The sequence below is a fragment of the Daphnia magna genome, linkage group LG3, assembly GCF_020631705.1.
Source record: "Daphnia magna isolate NIES linkage group LG3, ASM2063170v1.1, whole genome shotgun sequence".
Classification (NCBI taxonomy): Eukaryota; Metazoa; Arthropoda; class Branchiopoda; order Diplostraca; family Daphniidae; genus Daphnia; species Daphnia magna.
The window spans coordinates 75,039-89,074 of record NC_059184.1 but is presented as its reverse complement, the minus strand read 5'-3'; the positions used below and the strand labels follow the sequence as shown (position 1 = coordinate 89,074).

General features: G+C 41.7%; 4 protein-coding genes across 13 annotated transcripts; 3 read left to right on the top strand and 1 right to left on the bottom strand.

Moving 5' to 3' along the window:
* Positions 1–92: 92 nt before the first annotated feature.
* Positions 93–2,682, top strand: LOC116919699 (threonylcarbamoyladenosine tRNA methylthiotransferase). The gene is made up of 10 exons (XM_032925710.2): positions 93–249; positions 320–585; positions 646–717; positions 776–904; positions 966–1,067; positions 1,123–1,517; positions 1,588–1,733; positions 1,819–1,999; positions 2,072–2,218; positions 2,288–2,682. The coding sequence occupies exons 2-10, from the start codon at positions 360–362 to the stop codon at positions 2,573–2,575; spliced, it is 1,686 nt and encodes a 561-aa protein (XP_032781601.1). The 5' UTR covers positions 93–249; positions 320–359; the 3' UTR covers positions 2,576–2,682.
* A 145-nt stretch (positions 2,683–2,827) lies between these two features.
* Positions 2,828–6,692, top strand: LOC116919683 (zinc finger protein 501). Of its 4 annotated transcripts, none has more exons than XM_045171573.1 (7): positions 2,828–3,352; positions 4,362–4,641; positions 4,725–4,893; positions 4,956–5,090; positions 5,155–5,436; positions 5,567–5,733; positions 5,799–6,692. In XM_045171573.1, exons 2-7 carry the CDS (start codon positions 4,490–4,492, stop codon positions 6,358–6,360), a joined length of 1,467 nt encoding a protein of 488 aa, XP_045027508.1. In that variant the 5' UTR covers positions 2,828–3,352; positions 4,362–4,489; the 3' UTR covers positions 6,361–6,692. The 4 variants fall into 4 exon arrangements, with proteins under 4 accessions (XP_045027508.1, XP_045027506.1, XP_045027507.1 ...); XM_045171571.1 differs by having other exon boundaries at positions 4,242–4,641; XM_045171572.1 differs by lacking the exon at positions 2,828–3,352 and adding an exon at positions 3,359–3,869 and having other exon boundaries at positions 4,242–4,641.
* A 298-nt stretch (positions 6,693–6,990) lies between these two features.
* On the top strand, positions 6,991–11,448 carry LOC116919682 (diacylglycerol O-acyltransferase 1). Of its 3 annotated transcripts, XM_032925695.2 has the most exons (13): positions 7,047–7,324; positions 7,414–7,660; positions 7,753–7,881; positions 8,013–8,110; positions 8,188–8,240; positions 8,302–8,410; positions 8,469–8,606; positions 8,692–8,948; positions 9,049–9,093; positions 9,471–9,549; positions 10,594–10,742; positions 10,808–10,933; positions 11,001–11,448. In XM_032925695.2, the coding sequence occupies exons 2-13, from the start codon at positions 7,431–7,433 to the stop codon at positions 11,139–11,141; spliced, it is 1,554 nt and encodes a 517-aa protein (XP_032781586.2). In that variant the 5' UTR covers positions 7,047–7,324; positions 7,414–7,430; the 3' UTR covers positions 11,142–11,448. The 3 variants fall into 3 exon arrangements, with proteins under 3 accessions (XP_032781585.2, XP_045027509.1, XP_032781586.2); XM_032925694.2 differs by lacking the exons at positions 10,594–10,742; positions 10,808–10,933; positions 11,001–11,448 and adding exons at positions 9,156–9,334; positions 9,622–10,069 and having other exon boundaries at positions 6,991–7,324; positions 7,418–7,660; positions 9,399–9,549; XM_045171574.1 differs by lacking the exons at positions 10,594–10,742; positions 10,808–10,933; positions 11,001–11,448 and adding exons at positions 9,156–9,334; positions 9,622–10,069 and having other exon boundaries at positions 6,991–7,324; positions 9,399–9,549.
* Positions 11,223–14,002, bottom strand: LOC116919685 (serine/threonine-protein kinase Nek5). Of its 5 annotated transcripts, XM_032925699.2 has the most exons (6): positions 13,940–14,002; positions 13,776–13,863; positions 13,627–13,707; positions 13,179–13,564; positions 11,700–13,117; positions 11,223–11,630 (listed from the first exon to the last, which is right to left on the bottom strand). In XM_032925699.2, exons 5-6 carry the CDS (start codon positions 13,009–13,011, stop codon positions 11,479–11,481), a joined length of 1,464 nt encoding a protein of 487 aa, XP_032781590.1. In that variant the 5' UTR covers positions 13,012–13,117; positions 13,179–13,564; positions 13,627–13,707; positions 13,776–13,863; positions 13,940–14,002; the 3' UTR covers positions 11,223–11,478. The 5 variants fall into 5 exon arrangements, with proteins under 5 accessions (XP_032781590.1, XP_045027512.1, XP_045027515.1 ...); XM_045171577.1 differs by having other exon boundaries at positions 13,179–13,863; XM_045171580.1 differs by lacking the exon at positions 13,940–14,002 and having other exon boundaries at positions 13,179–13,707; positions 13,776–13,882.
* Between the last annotated feature and the right edge of the window lie 34 nt (positions 14,003–14,036).

Sequence of the window (14,036 nt, the reverse complement as noted above, 5' to 3'; positions counted from 1 at the left end):
GTGTCGCGTCAGTACGTTCCGGTGTCTCGAGTAACCCGGGGCGGAACCCGAACTGCACTGGGCACGTGCAGTTCTATGACTCTGACGTCTGACTCTGCTATGATTCTGAATTGAGCTATTGGGATCAGAAGAGGCTTCGCAGAAATTGTGAGGCACGTGTAGAGTAGTCTGCTAGATCACATTTTCAGAACGAACAACAAGCACAAAGTTCTTGTTCCAAACCATCTTGAATTACTTGCCGCCAAAATTGTAAGTATTCGGTTTTTTAGCTATATTTGTTTTACTTATTAACCAGTTAGACATTCTTTCCCACATCAAGACGCGTCGTCATAATCACAGGGGTAGCGTACACATTTAAGATGTCGGTCTGCGACGATGACTGGTTGGACGATATCGAAGATATTGTAGGAGAAGGAGACTTGACGGGATTGGAAAGATCTATAGCCAGGTCTAATGCAGTTGGGAAACGAGTTAAGAAAGTCCCCAGTTGCAAAGATCCAGCAAAAGCAAACCACATTGATCATCCATCGGAGAAAAATGGAAGCATTATTCCTGGAACCCAAAAAATCTGGGTGAAAACTTGGGGTATCTGAATAACAAAGTTGGAAACACAACTTATATATTGATGTGTTTATCTGATTCTAGGGTGTGCACACAATAGTTCTGACTCTGAGTACATGGCAGGCCAACTCGCAGCCTATGGCTATTTGTTGACAGGTAAACAAACTTTTGTCATTATACAGTGAAGAATTAATGTTAGAGCTTTCCCTACTAGATGCCAAATATGAAGCAGATTTGTGGCTTCTGAACTCATGCACTGTCAAAACACCAGCAGAAGATCATTTTAAAAATGAAATTGATGACGGAAGAGCTAGAGGTACACCAGTTGTCGTAGCAGGATGTGGTAAGCAATCAAAATTTTGAGTCCTCTACCTCTTTTGGATAACATAAATTTTCAATTTTAGTTCCACAGGGACAACCAAAAGCAAACTATTTGCAAGGGTTGAGCATCATCGGCGTTCAGCAAATAGACAGGGTGGTCGAAGTTGTAGAGGAAACTCTGAAAGGTAAATTCACTTGCATGTCATTCTTGATTCAAGTTCACAAAAGTTCACTTCTCAGGTCATTCTGTGCGTCTTTTGGGCACGAAAAAGGACGCAGAAAAGAAGAAAGCCGGAGGAGCATCGTTGCTGTTGCCTAAAATTCGCAAGAATCCATTGATAGAAATCATCCCAATCAATACCGGTTGCTTGAATCAGTGCACCTACTGCAAGACGAAGCATGCTAGAGGAGAACTGGGCAGTTATCCTCCGGAAGAAATCGTAGCTCGTGCAATTCAATCTTTCCAAGAAGGCGTTTGTGAAATTTGGTTGACATCAGAAGATACAGGCGCTTACGGCAGAGATATTGGCACTTCCTTGCCGGAACTCTTGAGACAACTTGTTCGAGTGATTCCAGATGGATGTATGCTCCGATTAGGCATGACTAATCCTCCCTATATCTTGGAACATCTCGAGGTAAAATTTAAAATTCTATTAAAATCGTGTTTGCATTATTATGCTGACTTTTCTGACTCAATCGGAATAGGCGATTGCCGAGATCCTGAATCATCCTCGAGTTTATGCCTTCCTTCATTTACCTGTTCAGTCCGGAAGCGATGCCGTCCTGTCTGACATGAAGCGAGAATATTGCGTAGCGGACTTTGAGAGAGTAGTGAATTTTCTTCGTGATCGGTACGAGTTATTTGTTCTAGTTTTGAGTTCTTTTGGGGGATTTTGACGATTTCAACGAACGAACTCCTTCAAATTTACTTTACAGCGTACCAGGCATATCGATCGCCACGGACATCATTTGTGGTTTCCCGACCGAGACCGAACAAGATTTTGATTCTACGATGGAACTTTGTTCTAAATATCGGTTTCCAAGTTTATTCATTAATCAATTCTTTCCACGACAAGGCACGCCCGCCTATCGCATGGAACGTGTCCCAACCAAACAGGTCTGTGCTCTCGTTAAAAAAAAACAAAAAAACTCATTTAATGGCAAACGTACATGTTTTTTCCCTGTCCAGGTTAAAAATCGAACCAAAAGACTGAGTGAATTGTTCAAATCTTATCAGCCATACGACAGTCAAGTTGGTCAACGGCAGTCGATTCTGGTAACTGACATATCTCACGACAAGAATTACTACGTCGGCCACAACAAGGAGTACGTCCAGGTAAGAATTCCGGGAAGATTGCATTAAACAATTTCGCCAATTAAACCTCTTGACTTTCGATTTGAAAAGGTGCTGGTACCAATGGATCCTGACTACATGGGGAAAATGGTGGATGTTCTTATCGTTTCTGCAAGTAAGTTTTCGCTAATGAGCGAACCACTGACTAGTCCCAAACGTCCCGACGTGCCTGAAGCTCTGGAAAAAGGTCAAATATCCGGACTGGTTACTGAAAGCCACAGCAGCTCTAATGATTCGCTATCCAGCCATATGATTAGTCCATTGTGGCCGTTGTTGGGACTCTCAGTCGTTGTCGGCCTAAGGTTGGCCTGGATTATATACGGGCGCGGACGTCGGTAAATATACGGAGAAAAGACAAAGCAGTAACTTTGTTGGATCGCCCTTTACTTACCTTATAATTATTTTATTGGTCTTGCTATCCCATATACGATTCATTCTCATTGTTATTTGTGCAGCGTTTTGGCGTTCAAGTCTCCTTTGACCTTGCCACCATGGTTCTTTGCCCTTTTTGATAACTTTTTTCTTTATTTCGTCAACAAATAAGAAAAGAAGAAACGGGGCTTAATAATCTTATCTCGCAGTTAGACGCATTTTACACGCGGACTTCCTCTCGCTCTTACTATGTCGATGGTCGCAACAGTTACCGTTATAGATTGTAGTACTGTACTTGAGATAAGACCCCACCCACCCGTTAGAGGATATTGAGCCAAATGAGATGCACCAAAAGAGAGTTGAAATTACAAAAAAAAAAACAACAAAACAATGGCGAATGATCCCCGGATATTTAGTAGACCTATTTTTAAACAATTCTTTTTTTTTCCCTTTTTGAATTCCGAATGTACGCTGTTAACGAAAGGAAGCTCATGCGCATAAGCGCTTGGCGTCACATTCTGTTCCCCCGTTTTTTTTTTTTCTGTCTCTCTCTCAAAGAGAGTCGAGTGGGGTCTGGAGAAAAGGGGGGAGTTGGTGTGTAGTAGTAGGAGGAGGGAAATGCGGTGTAAAACGCGCAGACGCCGTGGTTCGTTTCATGGCCGCCGTCGTCGTCGTTCATCGCCGTCGCCCGTCAGCCGTACGTTCACATCTCCGCGGATCTCCACCCATTCGACCACTCGCCGTGTAAGTCTGGAACAACTTTTTACTCCACTTTTTGCCGTAGAATATTCTTTTAACATGGCGCCAAAGCATTTCCTTAAACTGAAGCAAAAGAAGGAAATCTCAAGAAAAGATTTCTGTCCATTTCTATTTGACTGTCTGCATGTTTGTTGGCTGCATCTGTGTGTGTGTGTGTGTGTGGGGCTGTTATCAGAATATTCCTTCTCTGCTGTGTGTGCTGTGTGTGTGTGTGTGTGTGTGTGTAGGAGCACTGTGCTCCAGATACGAACTCGTCCCTCCCGCTATACCTCCCTAATCTTATTGGCCGGGGCGGGTAGATGAGTGAGGAGGGAATTTTTAAGGGGAAACGAATGCACATGTGGTGTTGTGCTGGTGGCACCGTCGTTTACTATACGAGCGAAATTCAACACTCGTTTCCCTTCCTCGCTGGCTGTGTTTCGTTTGGTCAGAAGGGCGGCGAGGGGGTTTCATATTTTCTCATCGCTCGCCCACTTTTGTGCCCGTGTCCTGCAGTTGATCGGTTCGTTCAGTTCTTTTTTATTTTTCACTTTGGCCTTTTTCGTTGGTGGTTGGCGGCTGCGGCTCCCATCGACATCTCTTTTTACTCCCAATCCGTTTTTCACTTGATCGTTAATTAGACGGCATCTTTCTTATTTCCTATTCTGCTTAAATCTTTTACATTTCATCTCTGTAACCTACTCAATCTATCGTTTTTTTTTGCTTTTCTCTGTCCGTTTCGTTAGACAATAGTTCACCATTTTTCGCTTGTTTTTGCATAAATTAGTTGGTTAATTGAAAGAAAACGGACTCCATTGTTGGGTGGCAGCTTAATTCTCTCAAAACTATTTTTGACATTTTTCTTCTTTCTTCCGGTGGTTGGTGGTGGTTGTAGCCGGCGGATCCTTTTTTTTCTTTTCGGGATTGTCATGCCGACATCTTAAGTCTAAATAGACTGACAAACCGACTAACCATTTCATTATGGCATCAACGAAACGGTTGCGTAACCGCACAGTGCAACAACAGAAGAGGCCAAATCCGTCAGAAGAAGACGTTGCGAAAGAGGAAGAAGACGAGTCCGTCACTGGCGAGGAAGATGAAGAAGACGACGAAGAAAATGAGGAAGACGAAGATGAAGAAGACATGGCGTCCAGTGAGGAAGAACTGGACGACGAGACAACGGCCGGGACGAAAAAAAGTGGCAAAAAGAAACACGTTTGCCCCACGTGCCACAAAAGTTTTGGTGCTAAATCCGACCTGCAAAAACACATCCGCATCCATACTGGCGAACGACCGTATTTGAAACATTTTTCATTTCTTTTCAATATGATTTCCTTATTCTTGTTCTTAAAAATGTGTCTTTCATTTCATACAACAGGTTCAAATGTGACGTATGTCAACAAGCGTTTACTCAGGTGGGCACTTTCAAGGCCCATTTGGCTCGTCACACGGGTCTCAAACCTTTTTGTTGCGAAATTTGTGGCAAGGCTTTCCCTGTCAAACAGCGTCTCATTGTTCACCTTCGCGTCCATTCCGGCGAGAAACCCGTAAGAGTGTTTTTCTAAAAATTGCTGTTTGAAATTCGTAATTCTTATCTAATCATTCCTAGTACGCCTGCAGCCACTGCGGGAAAAAGTTCGCGCGTGGCGGCCAACTGTTGCAGCACGAGCGGACTCACACCGGCGAAAGGCCGTATCAGTGCTACCAGTGCGATCAACGTTTCACCTGCTCTACCAACCTCAAAGTGGGTTCACTTTCCATTGAGTAAAAAGACAAAATTAAAACGTCGTGTCCGAAATTTTGTTCAGATGCATTTGAGACGGCACACGGGCGAAAGGAATTACCCGTGTCCAGTTTGCGGCAAAGCTTTTGCCCGTTCCGATGGTTTGCGTAAACACCTGAGCTGCTACCACGGCGGCATGAAGCCCTTCCAATGCCCCGTTTGCCAGCGATCCTTCAAGGGACATTTCCTTCAGCATTTGCGTACTCACACGGACGAAAAGCCGTTCAGTTGCGAAACGTGCGGTCACAGTTTTGCACAGCGATCCCAGCTCAAAGTCCACATGCGAACGCACACTGGAGAGCGACCGGTTAGTTTAATTTATCACATTGACAGATGCCGATGAGCGGAAAATCGCAGTTACGACCCTTTGTTTATCGAAATGTGTAATCCATTCGAAAAAAAATATATATATATATATATTGTTTGAAATATTACAGTACAAGTGTAAAATATGCAAACAAGCATTTTCGCACTCGACGGCCCTCAAGTTGCACATTCGGCTGCACACGGGCGAAAAGCCTTTCCAGTGTCAGCTCTGCTCTTCCTCTTTCCTCCAACTGCCGCACCTCAAGAAACACATGCGTTGCATCCACAAGCAAGATCGGTAATTCATTTTCTTTCGAAATATTTGCAACCGACTGGTTTCATGTTTTCCATTTATTTCTTCAGTCCGTACGTTTGTCTGCCGTGCAATCAATTCTTCCAGACGAAAAACGAGCTGACGGTGCACACGGCCTCACACAATGCCAAACCGAATCAGGAAGATCAAGACGATCAGGAAGAGGTGGACAACGACGACGACGACGACGCTATCTCTGTCAACAACGAGCCAGTCAACGAGCAACCAGCCAACAATAAGACGCAATTGGTTGAATTGCCCAATGGCACCAAAATTGAATTGCAAAATGTTCAAAACGGCCAGTTGATGTCGCTCGAACGGATGCGCATGTTGTTGGCTATTCTTCTCAAACGCATTTCGACGCCCAATCGATTGCGACGTCTTGGCTATGGTTCCAAATTAATCGACATTGTCCTGGTGAAATCGATCGAAAGTTCGGGGCGCAAACCTGTCGACACTAACGCGGGATCGGCATCAGAACTAGACACGAGGTCCTTGCTTAAGGGAAACATCGAAATCCTTCTTGACTGGACTATACCACGTGAATATATGGATCATTTTCGAAAAGAAAATAAGACGGTCGAAGAAATTCTTGAAGAACTCACGTCGTAGAGAAATCAATATCCCCCTCAATTGATTCTTTGATTTTTATTGGTTATTTAATCATCTGTTGTGTTGCGTGTTAAATTTTCTTTTATCTACTGTCTAAAGCAGACATTTCCATAATCATTAAGTATCGTATCCATTGAACACATGTGCTAGTTGTCGAATATGAGAAACGTGTGTGCTGCTGCAACGCCATATCAGATCATTACATGTGCCATTGTGTTTATTTGAGTTATCTGTGCCAATACCAAACTGCTCGCTATCCGCCATTCATATCTTGTATTTATGTGATTTAATTGTCTTTGTTGTTCGGTGAGTAAATACAGTCATCTTGTCCAGCCGTGAGTCATTATCACTATTTAGACGAAGATTACCATAAACCAAAGTCATTGGCGACCGCAAACCAAAAACACATTTTTGTTTCAACAACAAGAAAACACAGGCTAGGATAACATCATATCTTATCAATGGAAAAAGGCGTGTTAGACAACTTGAACCGTTATTGTTAACTTATTCCTTTTTAAAGCAAAGAAACTTAGTGTTGGTCAAAACTTGGTACTTCCAAAAAATGGTTAAATTTTTATACATTCATTCTTTCACACACTGAGTAATCTAACCAATTTTAATTCACTACTTTCTAATTTCCTATGTTCCTAATTATAAGTCGTGACGAATCAACAAACGTTATCTAAATAAAGCTGTCGACCCTGGAAAAGTTATCCTGAAGACGACCCGTTGTTTACTATTTACATTCCGGTATTATCTTTCCAGCTCCATGGATCGGCGAGGACACCAGTCAACAACTTATTGATCTCAAAAAAAGATTAGTCATTCCATCACGGCGTCTCAAAATTAAAAGGCATTTATTGCTGGTCGTCGCAATTCTCCAATAACACGTCCACTTCGCTGGCGCACGATTTTCATATTATCAGCGTTATTACGTCACCTCTCTCTTCTTCTAGACACACAAGTGAGTGTCAATGTTTTAAAATTTTTACCTTGTAATATTTAGCAATAGTTCAACTTGAATCCATGCCAAAATATGTGTTCTGTTGCTAGACAGGTCCAAAAATAAAATGCTACCTCCAAGTGAGGGAGAAGTAAGAATGGTGCCCTCAGATCCGATATCAACAACAACAATAACAAGTGTGTCAACAGATGAGGTAGATGGCAAAAAGACTGTCACATACCTTTTTGAGGACAGCCGGAGACAAAATTTAAGATTGAGAAGAACCAAATCTGTAGCTAGGGCAGAAGAGATCACAAAAGAAGCTGAAAAAGTCAGGAAATCCCAACCAGATAAACCGTAAAGAAATACATAATTAATTTTTTTCACTGACAATTAAAATCTCATCTTAATTTTTTCTATTATTTCTAAATTTGTGATGTTATTTGCAGATGTCATAGGCCTAGAGATTCATTGTTCTCTTGGTCTTCTGAGTTTCGTGACTTCACAGGACTTGTCAACTGGGGTTTCTTGCTCCTGTTCATGGGTGGACTCAGACTTTCCCTAGAAAATCTACTCAAGTACATGATACATTTTTTAAATAATTTTTTATTTATTTATTATTATTATTTATTATTTTTTTTTTACTGTTCTGTTGCAATTTTGTTTGTCATTATAACAAGTTATTCTCAAATACTGAACACCGTCCTAGGTATGGAATTCGTATCGATCCGTTCCAGTGGTTAATTGTCCTCAACGGCGGGACTGCCGAGTTCAGCATCGAGAATCCATCAGTCTTCCTTTTTATTTGCAAGTGTTTTTTTTTATTTATAAAAGTTTTTAGTGTTAAAATCACTTATTGCTTATCGTTTTTTTTTTGTTTCTAGATATAAATGTCCACATATTATTTACTTTGTGGGTTGAGAAGCTGTTGGTCAAGGTATTGGACATATTGTGTGGCAGAGTAATTGAAAATGTTTTCGAATTATTCCACCATCTAGGAACGAATTGTATGGAACCAAGCCTTGCTGCTTCACGCCTGCAATTTGTTTTTGATAATATTGATCCCAGTCATTTCCAGTTGGACACTCAAAGATAAATTTGGCCTTGGTAATTATTTATATTTGATATATGGCTAGTGGCGTAATCAAAATGAATTCAACTCCAGTGGGACTCACACTGCTTTGCACCGTTTACACCATCACATTCCTGAAACTGTGGTCTTACGTTCACGTAAACTATTGGTGTCGCCTCGTCCGAAGTAAAAGTCAACACCGTCGCAGAGCATTTTCTGTTGCTCACCCATGTACGTCTCCTGGCGCCTCGCCAACTTATTATCATTGGAAACCGGTTATCACTCAAAGCAAGTTCATTGTTGACTATGTTTCTAGATCCTCCTGATATTGACGATGGAAAAGCTGTGGACGAAATGGTGTCCTATCCGAACAATTTGAGCGTCCGTGACTTGTATTTTTTCATGGCGGTCCCGACGTTGTGTTACGAACTCAATTTTCCGCGCACTTCACGCATTCGCAAACGCTTCTTGATTAAGCGCGCGATTGAGGTATTTCTCGGAATGCAAGTCGTTCTCGGGCTTTTCCAGCAATGGATTATTCCCAGCGTCAAAAATTCGCTTCAGACATTTTCGGTATGTCGTTGATACTCATCGCAGTTTGTAGCATTAGTAAGGTAACCACGATAGAATTAACGTAGCCCTAATTCCCGTTTGCTTGTTCTTTCTCGTGCAGAAAATGGAGCCAATGCCAGCAACAGAAAGATTGCTGAAACTAGCGGTAACGGTACTCATTTAAATGGTAAACGCGTAACCGTAATGATACTTTGATTGTTTCAACAGATCCCAAATCATCTACTATGGCTGGTCTGGTTTTATCTCTGCTTTCACTCCTATTTCAATATGTTGGGCGAAGTTCTTAGGTTCGCCGACCGTGATTTTTATGGGGACTGGTGGAACGCAACAAACATTGATGTATTTTGGCGCTCGTGGAATATGCCAATTCATCGTTGGGCTGTCAGGTACTGTAATTGCGTATGTTAGCAATCAATTCCGAGTACAAACATAATTTTTATGATTCCAAAGGCATTTGTACATGCCGCTGATTGAAAGAGGTTATGGCAAAAGCGTCAGTTCAGTATCTGTCTTCTTCCTCAGCGCGTTTTTCCACGAGTACCTGGTCAGCGTTCCGTTACGAATGTTCAATTTGTGGGCTTTTTTCGGGATGATGATGCAGGTATTAATATTTGTCTTTCAATCGATGCTGACGGAGATAAACATACTTTTTTGTCGTTTCTTTATACGAAAGATACCAATGTCTGCTTTGTCTCAGTTTGTGGAGAAAAAAGCTGGTCAGCGCCTAGGTAATGTTTTGGTGTGGATGTCACTTATTCTCGGTCAACCTCTCTGCATCATGATGTATTACCACGACTATGTTATTACTCATTTTGGAAAAGACCTTATGGAACAATTCAGTCGAATGCGGTAAATCGGAAACACTCTTCATTATGGTGGTGCTATGGTGATTTTGAAAATTACTAGTTATATTTTCTGGTCTAAAAACATTGCTCTTGACTGACTAACTCTCCCATTTGTTTTGTTTTGGAAAAGGACTGTTCCTCTGTCATTCCGCACTTTAAAATCCCTCTGTTGTTGTTATGTCAAATACTATACTCAAATACTTGTGATTCGCCTTGGGGTTCTTGTTCCTGATTTCACCTTGTTGTCCAATAAATGAACTATGGATTTCCTTGCAATTATTGTTCAAAAATAATTTGTATTTTTTTACGTTAACCATTACCGTCGTTTACAGTTAAATGATCTGTAAAATATCGTATAAAATATTGAGTTATTGACTAGTCTGCATCATTGGCTTAGGAAAAGCAATTTGGCAACTCGGCCGACTAAAAATTGTCATTTCAAGATGGCAACCACAGGAGTAGGATCAGCGGGTATTTTTTACTGCCATAAATTTCATTTAAAATAACTTTAGTTTGGTTACTAATTAAAATTGTACTTAAAATTAACGAAGTTAATGTGCTTGCTTCTTTTGAGTTTATTGCCAAATAAGTTAAAGTGTTCAATATTTGACGAAAGCTGTATCGGCTTTGAGGCCGATAACTTGTTTTGCTTTACCGTCTCGTATACTGTCAGTTCTGTCAAAAGAGTGTCGAAATGCGTTGCTGTTATTTGTCGATCACTTCCGTACTTCTTTGTTTCTCCATTTTGCTTGATTTACTTTTTACCTTAACTAACTAGCATTTCTTTCATCTTTCCTCAGATGTAGTGGTGCCACGAAACTTTCGACTATTGGAGGAACTTGAACAAGGGCAGAAGGGTGTAGGTGATGGAACAATCAGCTGGGGTTTGGAAGATGACAGTGATATGACCCTATCACATTGGACTGGCATGATCATTGGCCCCCCTAGAGTAAGTTTCTCTTTTGTATGCTTAATTTTATGTAAAAAAAAACACTGCTTAATTTTTTTTTGTAGACTGCTTTTGAAAACCGGATGTATAGTTTGAAAATTGAGTGTGGTATGAAATACCCAGAAGAATGCCCGTTGATCAGGTTTACAACTCGAATCAATATGAACGGTGTTCACAACACGACAGGAATGGTAGGGAATAGTCACAGAACTGTCTTATTGTTAGCCAAAAATCCAATTTATTATAAACTTTTGATAGGTTGACAAACGGATGGTCTCCATTTTGGTCAAATGGCAGCGCAACTACACGATCAAAACGCTACTCCAGGAATTAAGACGAATGATGACGCTTAAAGAAAACATGAAGCTGCCCCAACCACCAGAGGGAACCAATTTTTAAGATCTATGTGTTCTAATTCTTTCCTTCTTTGTTTTCTTTTTAAAAGCAACGTGCAGTCATTCAGAAAAGGGTCTTTGATGGAAAGGGACAGAGACCTGTCTTTTTTTTGTTTGATGTGGCCTTTAATGTCCATTCGCTAAAAAAATCGACTCAGAAACAGTAACTTGGAATCTTTTCAGTTTGGTTTTTCTCCTCTCTCATTCCTATTTGAATTTTTGTTGATATCTTGCTTGATGGGAGGGGAAAGCCATTGCTGGGTCTGTCAACTCAAGTCAGTTAGGTCATGAAATAAAGGTTATCCCTCCTGTTTTTGCAGTTCTCAAGAAAACGTCTAACGCTAAAAGCTGTGGTCGTTGAGGTAAAGTCGGCGCTGGAAAACGAAGAAATCCACTAACTCGTTGACGGAAGACGAAGAAACTTTATTAAATAGGCGATCGCGTACGACGTGCTCCACTGCTGGCACTGCTGCATTTGCCAGCCGTCTACTAACTTTAGAGAAGAAGAAAAGGTTAAGCCGCATCGAGTTCGTGAAAACGAATGGCCAAAAGTGTCACCTACCATCCTTGAGCAACGTGACTCCATGCACTGCTTCCAGGGAGACGATCCATCGTTCCAGTCGGTGAAATGGACTTTCGTCAGATTCCCTTATTATGGTAGTCTGTTGGTTGCCAATAATGTCAGAATCGACGGAACGTTGTGACTCGTCCGATTCTTCGTACGTGTTCTCGGACAGGTGATCGAGGGACCATCGTGAAGAGTCGTTAAGAGTGAAAGTTGCCTCATCTGTCACGGTAAGTGAACTGAGGGCCCCAATTAGCGTCTGCGTTGGAGGATTCCACCGTCTTCGAGGATCCTTTTTGGTCTTGATTGTTTGGTTCTTGCCCTTGACAAATGTTGATTTGGCTGGTCGTGATAGTAAAGGGTTGGCATAGACAGAAAGTAAACCAAGCCCTTTGCGGTTCGATGAAGAGGAGCTGACCAGTAGCTTTCGTTTTGTCACCGATTGATGTGCTTGTTTGATTGAGAAAAGGCGTTTCCTGAGAAGTGCTTCAGCTGACGGCCTTTCTTCGGGATTTTTTCGCAACATGGTCGCTACAGTCTGACGTAGTTCGTAGCTGTAACGAGCCGGCATTGGGGGGAAGTGGCCCCGTACTATGGCGATCAGCAGCTGATTCATGTTACGTCCCGTGAATGGTGGCCGCAACGTCATCAACTGATAAAGGACGCATCCCAAGCTCCAGATATCGCTCTTGCTGTTGTATTGGCGATTGCCGCAAATCTCGGGCGACAAGTATCCGGGCGTACCGACGCACGTTCGAGCCATTTGTCCAGTGCGTTCCAGCACCTTGGCCACACCAAAATCGCCGAGTTTAAGCACCAAAAGGTTGGCCGTGACGAAAATGTTGCCTGTTTTAATGTCCCTGTGCAGAATTTTTCGCTTGTGAAGGTAATCCAAAGCTGAGACGAGTTGCTGAAACCAGCTGAGAATTTGTTGTTCGGGGAACGGAACACCCCGTCGTTGGCGGATGACAGCTGCAACATCGCCACCAGGACAATATTCCATCACGAGGCACAAATTGCCCGTGACGGGCGATTCGAAAGAGTCAAAATAACGAATGATGTTGACGTGATTCAACTGAGACAAGAGTCTGCCTTCTTGACGGGCAGTCTCGCGTTGTTTTTCGTCACGTATGCAGATTTCTTTCAGCACGTAATTTGCGGCTTCATGTTCAGCTTTCAAGTCTTTACCACGGGCGCCATCCACTCTTAATCCTTGCGTGTCCGTCATCCCAACGTTCATCTTAATCAAGTAAACAGTTCCAAAAGATCCACGACCCAGCACTCTTTCCTTGATGTAGTTCAACGCCATTTTGGTTATCTTCTTGCTGCTCTCTTGCTCTTTAGTTGTGGGATTTCCCTCTCTTCTGTTTTGTTTTGTTTTGTTTTGTTTTAGACGCGTGCGTCACCAAGACAACCTGCGAGTTTTTTTTTTTATTTAATTTTTTTAACTCTAAAATGTCATTGCCACTAGTTTACCCAGTTTTTCTTGCAACGTAACAAATCCACTTGCTACTACTCATTTCATTGCAAGTAGAAACATGAAAGATGTCAGTCTCTTTCTCCAAGCAAATGAGAATACAGATCGACCATCGTTAACTGCGCCTGCCCGATTGCCGCTAATTCTTATTCATTAGCTTGAACGGCCACAAGAGGCAGTCTTGTAGATTGATCGCTTCATTTTTCCGTAAACAATATGACGTGATAATAGCCATATTTATTGATGTTTGCTATAGTGGAACAAAGCAAACCATTTTCTTTTTTTTTTTTTGCTGCTTTTGTTGTCAAGATTTTGAGGTTCAAGCAGATGAAACTGACACGAAGAAATTGGGGTTAGACTGAATAAAGGCTTAAACAATTCCTTTCTTTAGGAACGTCATCTTGTTAGTTTGTTTATCCGTCGTTGAACTCTCCCTAATCTATTTACTTCTTTTTTAGTTCATGTCGACTTCCATAAGAGCAACCGGTTCCCGACCGTTGCCTCTGGGGGTTCCCGCACCCTCATGTTCTCGATGCGAACGAACGAGAAAAAAAAAATCAATTTGAAACGTGAAAATAGTTTTGTTAGAGACTTACTTCATTTGATTTACGGAATAAGTTCTTGAATTTCAAGTTTAATGCATCGTTCGTTGATTGCGATAGCTTCAGGCAAAAAAACCAGCATCTATTGCAAAATGACGAAAACATGTTTGTCAATGGGGGCTGCTAGGGGCGATTGCCTTGAGAGCAGGTTATTTCACCTTGAAATTCATACCAGTTGTCCGGGATTTAATGGTTAGCTAGTGTAGATCTGTTAATAGATGTTTTTTTATTAGCTAATCAATTGTGTTTAAGGAA